At 43.0% G+C, this 15972-nt stretch overlaps 1 protein-coding gene and 1 long non-coding RNA gene across 2 annotated transcripts in view; one reads left to right on the top strand and one right to left on the bottom strand.

Moving 5' to 3' along the window:
• LOC118544319 (uncharacterized) overlaps positions 1 to 11007 on the bottom strand; it is a 35342-nt gene extending 24335 nt beyond the window's left edge. Inside the window, exons 1-2 of the long non-coding RNA XR_013448582.1 lie at positions 10925 to 11007; positions 9954 to 10061 (exon numbers count right to left, since the gene is read on the bottom strand). This is a non-coding gene — a long non-coding RNA (uncharacterized LOC118544319). The remainder of the gene's footprint in view (positions 1 to 9953; positions 10062 to 10924) is intronic.
• A 236-nt stretch (positions 11008 to 11243) lies between these two features.
• Positions 11244 to 15972, top strand: part of E2F7 (E2F transcription factor 7) — a 38622-nt gene continuing 33893 nt past the window's right edge. Inside the window, exons 1-2 of the mRNA XM_036106094.2 lie at positions 11244 to 11402; positions 12110 to 12202. Of these exons, the coding sequence (XP_035961987.2) occupies positions 12110 to 12202 (93 nt within the window). The 5' untranslated portion in view covers positions 11244 to 11402. The remainder of the gene's footprint in view (positions 11403 to 12109; positions 12203 to 15972) is intronic.

Genomic DNA, 15972 nt, shown 5'->3' with positions numbered 1-15972 from the left:
GTGCCCATTAGATTGTTCTGGTTAAGCAGAGGTTTGCGAGGCTAAAACACAAATCATGGTAACGTATTCTCTTCCCACCAAGCCTCTTGCTTCAAGGGGCCTCAAGTTAGCCCCATTAAGTTAAGAGAGAAATATGTATAGGGACAAAGAGGGGAAGAAATAGAGCAGGCTTACGAATAATTTTTAAGAAAGAACTTTGGATGTGGTTACTGGCAGATGGAACGGCCTAGAAATCATGGCAATAATGTTTCCAAAGAAATCAAGGGAATAACGTTTCCAAAGCACAGTGATCTGAGCCTTAAAAAGCCTGTGACTAAAACGTCCTCCTAGGGACCTCAAATATCCAACAGCAGGATGCAGGCTGTGAAAGCTGTGCACGCTCCAAGGAAGTCAGATTCCTTACTGCTGAACTCAGACAGCACCAGAAAGGATAATGGACAAGAAAGAACACCCCAGGGGGCAGAGCCAAGGACCACAGCAAACAGTGAACAAGCAAGTTCCTCCCATGAAGCAGAACCACAGTCTAATGAAGGAACCTTCTCCACCTCCCGGGCAGGGAGCCTTCATAATGCCCGCCCAGTCGGATTCCCCATTGCTATGGACCAGTTACTGCTATGGATCTCCCAGTCTGCCCTTTTCCAAATAAGAGTCTCTATTGTTATCCTCTTCTTGACAAACCTCAAGGTTTATCGCGGGGGAGGTGGGCAGACAATTTGCTTTTGAATTCCCAGGTCTCTGAGCCAAAGGAACACAGGACCCAGAGTGCCTAGGCTTGGGTGGAACTTTGGGTTGTCTCCTTTAGGAAGGATCCACACAGATACTTGGTGGCCAAGGGGCAGCCTGTGGCAGAAATAGCTAGCTGCCTCACGAGTTTGTACTCCCTTCCATGGTGTTTGGTTCTCACTGGGATGTGCTGCAGAACCAGTGATTACGATCACAGCTCCCCTTAAATCCAGTGTATCCATGTAACTAGCTGTTCTTAAGAGAACGTGAGTAGAAGTGCTATATGCTTTGTCTACTGTCTGTTTCTCCTTCCGACAGCTAGAAACAGAGGTCTCAGGGGACTGTCTAAAGAGAGTGCACACAAATGGAAGGAGCCTATTGCCACAGACAGGAAATCTACCTGGCATCCAGGAACACCATTATCAGACTGTTCCGTGAGTGAGAGATTGACTTCTGTTTTAATACATCACTGAAATTGTAAAGTTTCTTTGCTATAGAAGCTCAAATTAGCTTAATTAACGTGCCCCTAAAAGAGGTGAAGGAGAGCGTGATACATCTCTAGATGAAAAGCATCCCAGGCAGAGGGAAACAGGTCAGTAAATGCATGGCCCTTAGGCAGGAGAATACCAAATGTGTTCAAGGATTAGCAAGGAGCTGAGTGTGGCTGAAGCAAAGGAAACAAGGGGAAAATTGAAGGTGATAAGATCAGAGTTGTAAAAAGAGTCCAGATCCTTAAAACCTTGTAGGCCACTGTGAGGACTTTAGCTTTTACTCTGAATGGGTTGGAAAGCCATTATAAGTATTGGGAGAGGAAGGAGGACACGATCTGACATTTTCATTTGGATCACTACAGCTGGTGCTTAGGAACAAATCACAGGGCAACAACAGAGAAATCAGCTTTGAGACTATGAAAACAATCCGGGGGAGAGCTAGAGGTGGTTTGGAATTGGGAGGTGGTGGTGGTGGTGGTAATCAGTGTTTAGATTCTGGATATATCTTTAGGCTATATGTCTGAAATTCAGGCATAAATAATATTTATGCTTCTGGGTGGCTCAGATTAGAGAACTACATGTGCATCAAGAGTAGAAATTGGTTCCCAGCAGCTCATAAAGTGCTTGGTGTCCTCTGGAGTGAAAAGGGAACAGCACTATTGGAGTGAAAAGGGTACAGGTATTAATAACTAATGTGTAAAACATAAACGAAACTAACTGAAGGTCTTAGGAATGCCTTCTGAGTCCCCAGCCCACAAGGAACTCCTCACTGAGATTTAATGCTATTGAAATATATGCATCTTCGGTGCCACCTTTTATATTAACCACGAGATTGTCACTGGCCTCAGAGACAATGTTGCTTTGGCTTCTTTCTAACAGCCAACTGTGATTGTTCTAAAGCAAACAAACAAAAATCAGCTACCTCTTTAAACAGGAAAACTACAAAGATGTCAGTTTTATAGCCATGAAATTCAGTGAAGCTTCCTCGCAGGCTGTATGGAGGCTTCTTTCTCTTACTTTCTCATTGCATGTTTAACCAGAGAATCATTAGAGAATAGCGAAAGTGAGATTATTCTTACTAGTGTGCAAATGTTAATTCATCTCTTTCTTTTACATGTTTAATTTTAGCCCTATAGTTGCAACATGTGGTATCCCCCACCAGCAATATTGTCTGCTTTTCCTCTCTTCACATGTCCCCTTTAGGCTTCAGCTGAGCTTGTAATTGTTTTCCTCCTTTAGAGGAGTCACTGGGAAAAAAAAAGGTAAATCATTTATATAACTGTATTTTTCCTCAACTAGCAACTTTGCTTGGCTTATGTTGACACTGACTAAGGTGAAATCTTTTTGAAAATTTTCATTATTAAAAAAAAAAAATCACAAGATTACAAAAAGTTGAGGGAAAGAGCAAACAGCAGTTACCCTAAGTGGATATTCCAGCATTATGTCCCTGTAATTGCAAACATCAATAAAATATTTAACAACCATGAGACAAGTAAAGAAATCATTAAAATGGAAAAACACATTTCCAGAGTAAATTTCAGCAAGCTTAAGAAAACAAGTGGTCACATGGGAACATAATTAAACAATAAGAAACCCAGTAAAACTAGGTGTGAAAATAGGAAGGAATCCTCCTTGAGTCAAAAGGATAGACGAAATATAATTTCATCAGCCAAAAAAATGTTGAATAACTGAAATAAAGAGGAATTATAGACAGACACACACACACACACACACACACACAGAGGATATTGGACCATTTTACTATGCTGGTGTAGGCCTAAGGGGGAAAAATAAATGCAATAAAATATTAGATATTATTTGCAAAAAAAACAAAACACATAAGGATAGAAAAATATTGTCATGTTGCTTACTTAAACTTAAAAAAGGAAATCATGCTCCCTTGTGGATAAGGACCTACAACTTTTAAAAATAACATTAAACAGAAGAAACATAATTTTTTTGGCATTCTTTTGGCCAAAACACAATCAGTTTTGATGGTACTTTTATAACAGACAACATCTGGAGAAGAGAGAAAGAACACTTAATTAAAGTATGTCTTTAAAATGTAGACCAAAAGAGTATGTCCTAATTCGTAGGGCCTTATAAGTTCCTGTGCCATCTGGTATCATTCTTCACACGTGTGTGCAGCTGAATAGAAGAACAAGACAAAAGTCTCTGTCCTGCCATCTCAGAAGCTACAATTTATTTGATAGGCGTGCTCTAGATAACCAGTGAATATTTTATTCATATCTTTAAATCTTTGACAATAATAATAATCTAGGCATCCCAAGAAATTCTATTAAATTGGTCAGGAAAGCTGCTGTTTTCTACACCATCTTCTGAATCCTTCTCCTTTTATGAGGAGACTCTCTCCTCCTACCTTGTTAGGAATGCAGGGTCACCTCCCACTCAAGCCTTCCGGGAAGAAGGACCAACTCCTGCCCCAGTCTTACCCGATTCCGCTCACATCTGCACCACTCAACTATGGCAGCCCTGAGCTCTTTCTCCTTGGGGCCGATGACTTCAGGGTCCTATTCTCTACAGCCACACTGATATACTTATCTGAGAGCTGAGAGGCCATTAGTGAATATGCCCAAGAAGTGGTCATGTTAGTTTGTGACCAAAGGAGTAGAGAGGAGCATCTTGGGAAATATTCATGGAAAGAGACCAAACATTGGTCGAATCACGATGTCTCTGCTATTGTGAGAGGGAAGGAATTATAAGAACATGGTGTCTACAAGGATAAGAAGGTAGAAAAACAATGACCAACAGAGATTGTTCTCAGACTCCCTATTTCGGCCTGACGTGACTTTGCTGGGAGGCGGGAGGAGGGTGCGAGCGGGCCCCAAGGCCGTCGTCTCCCATACTCCACAGCAGTAGCACCCCACAGAAGCAGCAAGGCCTGTCCTAAAAGCAGTGAAGACCCAGGGCTGGTTTCATGAGATGACAGCAGTGGCACCTGGCACCTGTGATGGGGGCACAATGGCATCACAGAGTCTCCCTGACCTGAGCTCCAACAGCTCTGCTGCCCAGGGGTGGCCAAGCTCCCTGGAGACACCTGCTGTCATGCATCACTTGTAGGGGCAAGAAGAAACCAACGTATGGCCGTGGAGGCCCTGGGTATCAGACAAGATGGGAAGGACCTGTTTGAGGGTATGTAGGACTGGGGACTCCCAGAATTCACTGGGGAGGCAGGGGTGAGTCTCTGAACAAGGCTAGAAAGTCCAGTGTATTATATGAAATATTACAGAGAAATTACCCCCATTTTCATCCCCAGGTGTGGGCTGAGGAAAGATGTCTTAATGGGCTACGTGGGCGATGTTGGTTAAATGATTACTCTTTCCAGGAACAGTTTACATTTTAACAGGGACTTCCTGTAGACCATACATTAACCCCTGTACATGAACATTTCCCCCTGGTTGTTTAGAGGAGGCCTGGGCTAATACATCTCCATTTGGGCCCCCATTGGGCTCTACTTCTCTAGTTTTTCCAGGGTGGAAGGCCCTGCATGTGGTAAGGTGGCTCTGGGTTAGGAAAGGTAGTATCTATAGTATTTAAACATACGTTTCTAGTCCTGAGCTGCTAACCCCAAAGTCGTCTTTCCACCCACTTCAACACCAACCTCCCCCCTCTAGTGCACAATGGGAACATCTTCACGTGGTCCTGCAAAGGATTACAATGAATAAATGCTATGAATATAATGCCATTAGGTAGGTATAAAAAGTACATCCAGCCATTTAATTTTAAGCTTAGAAGGATAAAGGTCACAAAGGTCAGTCTTTGGCCTGATATTTGCTAACATTCTCCTTATTAATGTATGTACATCACATAATGTAATAAGCAGAGATGTGTTCAGTTTCACCAAATATGGAAATAAAAAATGATTTCAGCAATATCCTTATATACTCATACTAAGTGATAAGGACTTATTACCGAATGGTTTTAAGATGATAACCTAAGTGTCAAATAAGTATTTAGAATGAATTGGCAGGTTCAGAGGACTTCCAAATCAGCCCTACCACTTTATTTATTTTTTTTTTTAAGATTTATTTATTTGAGAGAGAGAGGGAGAGCACGCATGAGCAGAGTGGCAGAGGGAGAGAGAATCCTCAAGCAGACTCCTCATTGAGCACAGAGCCTGACACAGGGCTCGATCCCAGGACTCTGAGGTCATGCTTTGGGCCGAAATCAAGAGTTGAAATCAATAGCCCCAGCCCTACCACTTCAAAGAGAAAGCTGGGGCCTAGGTAGGCAAAATTTTTGTTCCAGGTTACCCAGCAAGTGCTGGCCAACCTTGGTCTAGAACCTGTCTCTCTACTCCTCAAAGTGAAGTCCTTCCCTTCTATAAGGCTCTGGAAATTAAGGTGAAGCTTGTCCCTCATTTTCTCCAGAATCTCAATTCCAGGGCAGTGGTCAATTCCCATTTTTACTGTCCCACCCACCGCGATCCCTCCAAACTACCACATCCAAGCCTGCAGCATAAATGGGGCACCATGTAAAGGGGCACCCCATTATATACTCTCCACCGTCACATTCCCAGAAACACCTTACCCAGCTCAAAATCCACCCTATCTGTTATGGTCTGGAATATTTGTTACAGCACAAGCCCCCTCTCCACATCCTGGCCTTCAAGATGCACACACAACAACACATGTACACACACATGCACACCAAGTAGCTTTCCATTTAGTGAGAGCACAAATTACACGATCACTAAGGAAAATGACCTTGCTCCACAGTGCTAAAGATGACAAGGAGTCTGTAAAGATAAAGAATGAATTCCTCTGTTCCCTACGGGACATGTAATCGCAGCTTAGGCACCTCTCTTAGAACAGCTGGACATCTGGATGCAATTTCAGATGGGAGCCATATAACTGCCCTTTGGTACTAATATGATCTTTTTTTTTTATTATTGTTGCTAAGGCTATGAGCAGGAACCAGTCATGGACTTATTCTCCTGACATTGCTTATAGTCAGCCAAGAATAAATCTTCTGCCTTCTCTGAACTTGCTAGCAGTTAGAGAAACAAATGTATCATATTCCCAGGCCCCTGAATGGCTGAAGACAAAGGCCATTTTAAATGAGAGCCCTCCTTTTAAGAACTATTAAACTGAACCACTCCAAGAGACTTGAGAATTGCCAGGATGTGAAGCCAAGGTCCCTCTGTTGCCTCTATGGAGAAAAATTGGGTTCTAACTCCCTCTGTGACTGCACTTTGGAGAACAGATGCTCCACCCAGATGATGGTGTTTGCAGGAGTGGAAGAAAAGGACAACATCCGAGGAAGCTGAAATAGTAACGGGACAGTTACTGTCCAACAAGGTGAATGAAGTGTAATAAATCTTGGGATATGGAACCCCAAAAGGATAAGACTATTTGCGAGTTTGAGAGGCTACACAGTAAGTCTTTTGCACAGAAGAATGTCACCTGTCATCTGTGTATATTTTCTAGATCACAGCCCTTGCTGCCATTCTTCTGTTAAACCTCTATCTCACCCGTGGGTTCTCATTGACCACCTCAACCCTTTCCAAAAACCAGTGACATAACCACAAACGAGCAAGAGCCAGCCCTCTGCAACTCTGCACCTACTCCAGAGGGTGACACATCTGCCCAAATCTTCATTGATGGCACCAGAGGATCTATTTCTGAAACCATGGATTCAGAAGCATTCAAAAATATTGATGAATAAACATACAACCAGCATGATGGTAACGAACAAGACACTAGGCATTGGGGAAAAAATACCCAACCCCAACTCCAGAGCAGGTAAACTAGAAGTCTCTGGGTGTGGGATTCAGGTACTGGTATTTTTAAAAATCTCCCCAAGGGATTCTAAAGCACAGACAGTGTTGAGAACCACAGGCCTAGCACAATATGGAGCCCTGAGGACTACGGCCATGTGGGTAGTACAATACTGTTCCAAAGTCAATGACCTTCCAGGCAGAGCTTATAAAGGTAGAATTGCAAAATCAGCATGAAACCTGGTGTTTTTTATTTTAAAATATGGCCCCAAAGTGTTTGACATTTCTTCCATCAAAAGGTAGGGTGCATCAAAAATAAATTCAAAATGGATGAAAGACCTAATGTGAGACAGGAAACCATCAAAATCCTAGAGGAGAACACAGGCAGCAACCTCTCTGATCTCACAATAGCAACTTCTTACCAGACACACCTCACCAGAAGCAAGGGAAACAAAAGCAAAAATAAACTATTGGGACTTCATCAAGATAAAAAGCTTCTGCACAGCAAAGGAAACCATCAACAAAACTAAAGGCAACTTACAGAATGGGAGAAGATATTTGCAAATGACATATCTGATAAAGGGTTAGTATCCAAAATCTATAAAGAGCTTATCAAACTCGATACCCAAAAATAGATAATCCAGTTAAGAAAGGGGCAGAAGACATGAACAGACATTTTTCTAAAGAAGACATCCAGATGGCAACAGACACATGAAAAGATGCTCAACATCACTCATCATCAGGGAAATATGAATCAAAACCACAATGAGATACCACCTCACACCTGTCAGAATGGCTAAAATTAACAACACAGGAAACAACAGATGTTAGCAAGGATGCAGAGAAAGGGGAACCCTCTTAAACTGTTGGTGGGAATGCAAACTGGTGCAGCCACTCTGGAACACAGTATGGGGGTCCCGCAAAAAGTTAAAAATAGACCTATCCTATGACCCAGCAAATGCACTACTAGGTATTTACCCAAAGGATACAAAAATACAGATTCGAAGGGGTACATGCATCCCAATGTTTATAGCAGCATTATCAACAATAGCCAAACTATGGAAATAGCCCAAATGTCCATCTGCTGATGAATGGATTCTTTTTGGTATATATATAGGATAGAATATTACTCACCCATCAAAAAGAATGCTATCTCACCATTTACAACATTTTGGAGGAAGCTAGAGTGTGTTATGTTAAGCAAAATAAGACAGAAAAAGATAAATACCATGATTTCACTCATCTGGAATTTAAGAAACAAAACAGATGAACACAGAGGAAGGAAGAAAAAAAAAAGAGAGAAGGAGGACACTATAAGAGACTATTAACTACAGAGAACAAACTGAGGGTTGCTAGAGGGGAGGTGGGCAGGTGATGGGCTAAATGGGTGATGGGGATTAAGGAGGGCACTTGTGATGAGCTGGGTGTTATATGTAAGTGATGAATCACTAAATTCTGCCCCTGAAACCAATATTACCATATATGTTAACTAACTAGAATTTAAATAAAAACTTGAAACCAAAAGAAAAAAAACAAAGGTAGGGTGTGTGTCCTTTTCTCTCAAATATGGGTGGATCTTTGACTGTTTCATCAAAAAAATATACCAGAATCGATGCTATCTTTGTTCTAAGGCTACATCATAAAAGGCAATATGATTTCCACCTTGTGGGCTTGGATACTCATTTTGGAGCCCTGAGTCCCCAAAGAAGTCCAACCGCCTTAGCCACCATGTCATAAGGAAGATCAGGCTACACTGAGAAGCCACCTGCTGGGACTCTTCTTGATGCTCCACCCAAGTTCCCAGTCACCATCAGTGTCAACTAAATAACTGAGAGATTGACAGATCGTCTACAAAATCTGGGACTCGAAAGCATCAAAGTAAATAAGTGTACTGGAGTAATGTCTCTGAATTTTCCCATCAAACACTCATTTTCCAGTTTTCCTCCAAATTTAAGATCACTCTTACTTTAAGCAATCAATGAAATTACAAGAGTCTGAAGCTACATCACGAGCTTTTCTTGTTCTGAATAGTGGCTACATTTGAAATGAAATAGAAAAAATACTCTGAAAATGCAAGGAAAAGGTCTGTAACAAAACCCAAAAAGGAATATCCATGTCCTAATCCCTGGAACCCATGGATGTCACCTTATTTGGAAAAAAGGTCTTTGCAGATGTAATTGAGTTAACGATCTTAAGATGAAACATTCCAGAATTATACAAGTGGGAACTATATTCAGTAACAAATGTCCTTGTAAGAGATACACAAGAGAGTTAACAGACAGAAGGGGAGCAGGCAATGTGACCGATGAGGCAGAGATCTGAGTGAGGCAGCCATACATCAGGGATTGCTTACAGCCACCAGAAGCGGAAGAGGCAAAAACAAATTCTCCTCTAGAGCCCCAGAGGGAATGTGGCTCAGTCAACACCTTGATTTCGACTTCTGGCCTCCAGAACCGTGAGAGAGTAAATCTCTATTATTCTAAATCAAAGTTTGTGGTGATTTGTCATAGCAGCCACAGGAAATTAATATAGTTGGGAGAAAAAAAAATTCCTAATCAAAATGTTCTGCTTCTACAGAAGGACAAAATTTAATAAATTGCAGTTTTATTCTTTATTACTTGTCTCCTCATGCTTCTAGATTTCAGTTCAAAATATCATTTCTAATATAAAAATGTCAAATTACTATTGTTATTTTTCTATATGTTTAATGTTTCCATGCTTGTCTTTTAAATATGATCTCACAGTGATTTTTTAGGCTGTATTTATCAGCAACCTAAATAGAGTACAAAGTAAAGGGCTTGACTGAGCATTCTAAATTCTGCAGATGTTGCACTTAAATGCTGTGAGGTGAGGAGTGGAGAGCAGCGCACTATACAGAAAGGATAAGAAGAATGATAACCTTTCTGTAAAGTATATGACTCATAGGGCAATGTCTGTAGACATGCTTTAAAAAGGCTGTCTCAAATCCCAATAGCAGGACATCCTACAAAATGACTTACCAGTATTCCTCAAAACCATGGAGGCCAGCAAAAACGAGGAAAGTATGAGAAATTGTCACAGCCAAGAGGAGCCTAGGGAGACATGAACACTAAATGTAATGTAGTATCCTGGAACAGAAAAACATTAGGAAAAATGTAAGGAAATCTGAATAATGACTTCAGTTCAAGAATAACATATCATTATTGGTTCATTAATTCCAACAAAAGTCCCATACAAACATAAGGTATTAATAAACAGCTAAAAATGGGTGCTGGACAGAGGGGCACTCTGTGTCCTCCTATCTTCTCAATTTTCCTGTAAATGTAAAACTGCTCTAAGCAATAGTCTACTAAAATACCGCACGCGGCGCGCGCGCGCACACACACACACACACACACCTGTCTCTATCAATATTCATATTTCAAATAAGAAACTAAAGTTGAAGGAAGTGAAACATTTAATACAAATCAGTAATGTTGAGGAAATTTTCTCGACTACTTCCCAGAATGCTGGTGCACGTTGCAAAGAATTATTTAATAAGGCTTTTTGCCCTTAATTATTGGCGATGTTCTTAAAAAGGAACACCACCAAAAAACTTTTCCGGAATTACAAAAAAAATAAAAGGAAAGAAAGAAAAGGAAAAAACAGCTGGTTCTGCTTGCAGTCTAGTTTCCAGGACTAACTGGCGTGCCATCTGCTCGCAGCACAGAGTGGTAACCATGGTTCACGTGTCACACCAGCGTGCGGTGTTAGGAAGTTTGCCCCAACACGCCTGGACAACTTAGCTTCCGCGCAGGTTGCAGGGGGAGGGGGTGGCGGCAGCGGCGTCCAGAGTCTGTATATCGTTTTTTCCAAACTCCATCTGCTTTCCCCTCCCCTGGCTGTGCCCGCGGTCTCCCAGCGCGGCAAGCTGAGGGGACCGGAGCGGGCCTTTTATGCATAACAAAAGAGCCCTCCTCCTCCTTCTCCCGCCGCCCCGCGCCGCCCCCACCTTGGCTTCCCGCGGCCTCCCGGGCCCGCGTCCCCGGCAGGAATTGGCTCCCGGGCTCGAGGTTTCCAGGTACCCGGAAGGGGGAGGGGGCTGAGGCGGCAACAATTGGGCGGGTGAGGGCCAAACGCGCGGCCGGGAGCGCCAAGACTCCGAGGGGCGGTGAGCCCGGGCCGTGCCGCCACGGGATTGGCCGGGACCGCCCCGCCGGCCGCCGCTGATTGGTGGATTCTCAAATTCGGTCTCAAGGCGCCAGAGGAGGTGTTTTAGCGGGGACTGTGATCCAGGGCTGGAGCGCTGGCGCTGCCCGGACGCCGCGGGGTCCCGGCCAGCTCAGGGCAGTCGGAGCGGGGATCTGCGCGCCTCACTTTCCCCGCCCGATGTCGCCGCCCGTCTGCTGATCGCCTCGCCCCGCTGGTCCCGCGCCGGTGTGGGGTCGTGGAGGTCCCCAGAGGCAGGAAGCCTCCTTCTCAAAGTGGGAGTAAGTAGCGTGCGGCCCTAAGCTCTGCAAGGAGGCGGGAATTGGGGGGAAAGGGGACACCCCCGCCCAGGCTGCCAGCCTGCCACCGCTCTCCCCTGCTGGCGGGGATCGAGGCATTTCTGCGGCCGGACCAGGCGTGCGTGGGGTGTCCTGGTTCCAGCTCTCCCTCCCGTGGAGCAGTAGAAGGGACTTGTCTTTCCTTCGAAATCTGGGGGATTCATTGGGAGAGTTTATCCTTGGGGTCCGCTTGGAGGCCTGGGAAGGGGCTGCGCTAAAAGCTGAGTGGGTTTGGTCTGGCGATCAGGTTTCCTTCCCCCCTGATTCAAAACCCCCTCAAAGCCGAATTCCTCCCAGTTCTTTGCGCCAAAATTAACTGACCCAGGAGACCCTGTACTTTCTGACAGATTTGCCCTACACTCTCCTGACTTGGTAACTTTGTCTGGTGCTGTTGCTTTTCATAAAAAATTACCATTTTTGTGGATTTTTGTTTTCTTCCCAGGTTTTTAGTAATTTCCAAGCACACTTTAAGGGCTCGTGTTCATTCAAGTGCATTTTAGAGTTGGGGGATGGCTACACTCCTGGAAATTCCTAGGATGAGTTTAGGTCGGGGAAGTTCATGTTCATGAGCAGGTAATAAATAGATATTTTTGTTGGAGGAGAAAACATCCAACTGTAAAATCACTTTCTAATGTAATTGTGCATTACAGATGGAGGTAAATTGTTTAACACTAAAAGACCTGATCAACCCCAGGCAGTCCAGACTAGATTTTGCAATTGAAGATGGGGAAAATGCGCAAAAGGTAAGTGCACTTAAATACCTTAAAGCGCTAACATATTTAGGATGGTGATGTCTAATTCAATGAACTGTTCCAACATAACACTTGTACTTGTCTTATAAACGTAATAATTAATTTTGATTAACATTACAGAAATATACTTTCTTTACAATGAAGGCATTCAAACCATTATTGTTGAGTTTCCCACTCAACAATTGTGCAGTGGAAAGAGGCTAAGTTAGATGTAATGTTGGAACCAATTTACATGAATCAAAGATGTGCTGGACACTGCAATCAAAAGTTTATAATACTTATAGTTGTCAAGAGTGGAATTAGCTAATGCTGCACAGGAACGTGAAGCCTTAGTTCCCAAGAAATAAGGTCTATACCTTATACTGTAATGCTGGATTATTAAAGAGCTATGAAATGTTCTTCGTACCAATGATCCAGCTCCTAGTGGCTGTTCCATTCACCCAAAATTATGACCTGTGTCTCCCATATATAGGGAGATAAAATGACTTAGCCCACTAAGCATACTCTAAATAATTTGACAGTGCTACTGCTGGTTTTGTACTAAGCCTTTCCCTCCCTTTTTCCACCCCTTGTGATTTTTAAGACCTTGGTTGAGTCTTCAAGAAACATAATGAAATAAAGTGGCCATAGTAATGTCTAAACTATCACCATACCCTCATCAGCACAACCACACTCACCAGCCAGTGCCCTACTGAAATGGTACAATAGCTCGTTAGTGAATGTCTAAGCATTTTTAGGCAGAAGCCAAATAGATAGAGCAAACCCAGATATAGAAGCTTTGCATGCAAATCTGAGCATAGCAACTTTCTTGGGCATTGAACTTCTCTAGGTTCCTAGTCTTATTTTTAGGCTTCGCATCAACAGTGAAACTGCCTGGTTGCAAAGCACCTGTTATGTGAACCTTTGAAGAATACTTGACAACTGTTCATTTTGGATAGGTGTGCAATTGTATATTTTTTGTAGATTGTTGTTCCTAGCATTCAAAAATTTTTTGTTAGGAAAAGAAGTATACCAAAACATTATTGGTTCCAAGAGGACTTTCTAAAAATTACCTAAGCCATATGAGGGTGGAAATGCCCAGACTTTAAAATGTATATTGAGGGTTTTGGCTTTGAGAGTTTCGGAGCAAAACTTTTTGTTTTCCTTTATAATTCAGATGGAATAGCCTTGAAAGATTGTGTATACACTTATATAAAGCCTGAGTCAGGGTCCACTTCTTTCCTTCTGGGTCAGTGGTTTTTTTATCAAGTGCCTTCCACAAGGGCACTCTACTCTAGTTAGCATCAGTGAGTGCTGTGTCCAGTTGATCTTTCCCATTTTAATGCATGCTGAGAAAAACTCAAATCACTCAAAAGAGACAGGAAAAGCAGTTAAAATGTTTGAAATGGAATGTATGAGCAGAGATGATTTTACGTCTCAAAGAGAAGGAAAGGAATGAGAACAGTGCTTCTGCCCAGATACTGGAGGGGTTTTGTCTTTTTCACCTTGCAATGTAGTAAAAGAAGGAGGGTTTCTAGGGATGGCGAGAACATGGGATTTGCAGTAACAGAGATCTGGGTTTGATTTCCTGCTCTGCCATTTATTAGCTCCGTAACCTTGAACTAATATATTTATAGTCACTCAATAAATATTATGTTCCAGGTGCTGGGACACAGCGGTTTAGGTTTCCTCACCTCTCTCAACCTGTTTTTTTCCTCCGTAAATTGGAGCTAATAAATAGCACCTCCCTCTTTAGGTGTTTGTAACCCAGTAACACATACTGTTTACACTGTCCTCAGTGGAACTGACAACCCAAAGCCAAACATGTTGGCCCTGCCCTCACTTACCTGAGAGACTTTCAGGGTCTCAGATGCAAAACTAACCAACTGTACTGTGATTTGGTAAGTGCCATTGTAGGACCAGGGACAAAATGTTTGGCAAAATAAAGGAGGAAGAAATAAATTCACAGGGAATTCTGGGAGATTTGGGAAGCTTCACAGAGGAGGTAACATTTGGGCTAAGCCTCAATGGCTGAGGACATTCAACCTACAAAAAAACAAGAGTGAGCGAGAAGGACATTGTAGGCAGAAGAAACAACATGAGGTGTAGGCATTCGAGTAATGTTCAAGATATTCACAGCTAGTGGTGCTGCATTGTTGCTTGAAACCCTCTGAGGGATGCCTGGTACAGTGTTTTGTGGGTCATCTGGAGTTGAGAGGATTTCTCTTTTTTTACTTTCTGCACATTTGTCAACAGTTATAAGTACTGTATTATGCACACACCTTCTTGCTACTTACGGAGAAATTTTTTTAAATATATAAGAGTTTTCTATTTCATTACCCAAGTTTACCGAGTCCAGTTATGAGATAATAAACAAGTTGTTTACAGTGCATTTGGGGAGGACAAAAGAAAATGGATGGTTTGGCACACAGGGGTGAGCAGTAAGAATTGAGCTGTCAGAGTGCTTTGTGAAGGAGATAATGCCTCACAAGGGCTTGAAGGAATGAATGCTAACTTAAGCAAGTGGAGAGGAAGGGAACTGGTAAGGAGTAGAAATAAGCAGGTACATTTGGAGACAATGCCCAGACTTAGTGGGCACAGGTTTTCTTTAAATGTCACCCATGACTTTTAGGAGTGATGAAGAAAAAAGGTAAGTTAGGTTTGGACTAAATCTTTGTTCCTGTATGAGTATAGGTAGATAAATATGTGCAGGAGGCACGGGTTGCATGATTTTGGAATTCATGAAAAGTCCTAGCCAGATACAACTTGGGAACTGTCAGCATACAGGTTGGTTTTAAAGCCATGGACATGAGATTGGGCGAACTATCCCAGAGAGAGCGAACAGAGAGGAGTGGAGGGTGGAGGTTTTAAGAGCAGAAAAAGAGGAACCAAGGAAGGAGACTGAGAAGAAATAGTCCAAGAAGTAGGAAGAGAACCAAGAGAGAAAGTGTGCTATTTCAGAAGGGCTGCGTGTTTCGTAGAGCAAAGAACAGTCAACAGTCTCAACCACGGCAGTGAGGTCAAATAAGGTGTTTTGCTATTGATCTGGCAAATGAGAGGTGACCTAGGTGAAAGCAGTGGATCAGAACAGCCTGGTGGTTTGAGGAACCCTTGGGAGATGGGCAGGGGAAAGCCGTTGGTATGGATTACTCATTCTAGAAAGTGTGCTCTGAAGGGAAAGAGAGTTGTTGGTCGATCGCTAGGAGACACTTCCTAACATGTCATCTTTGCAGTGAGCTAGGCCTAAAGCATAGGTAGGGTCTCAAAGGGCGAAGCTTCACTGATAGCGTTAAAGACAAAGTCATGGTGTAGGGCAAGTTTGAAGAAAAGCAAGTGTACTGTTTGGGCAAAATGTGGAATAGGCATGAGATGGAACTGGAAAAGCAGTTGGCAAAATATTGCCAAGGGCCTGGACAAGGCTGATCATTGTATATGTTATTTGAGGGAACACGATCAAAGCTGTATCTGAGACACAAGCGGGACTTGAACCAAGATCTAACTACAAAGCCTCTCTGGCAGTATACAGGAGAGTTGACGTGCTGGTGTAGTTCATGATCACACACATCCATGTAGCACTCACAAGTTACAGACTGCCTTCACCTTCCCCATCTGATCCCACCTTCCCAGCACTTCTATGGCAAGTAAGCCAGGCAATGTGGTCTCCATTTGCATATGAGAACTGGAGAGCCTGTTTCCTGGGTTACATCTCCCCAGGCCCTCTCTGACCGAGGAGGTGACGTCCTGGGCTTTGCAGCTTAGATTTCTTGGCAGGCAGATCCGAC

This window comes from Halichoerus grypus, chromosome 6 (genome assembly GCF_964656455.1).
Source record: "Halichoerus grypus chromosome 6, mHalGry1.hap1.1, whole genome shotgun sequence".
In the NCBI taxonomy this organism is placed as follows: Eukaryota; Metazoa; Chordata; class Mammalia; order Carnivora; family Phocidae; genus Halichoerus; species Halichoerus grypus.
Note: the sequence above shows the minus strand (reverse complement) of the source record. Positions and strands in the feature narration are given on the sequence as shown.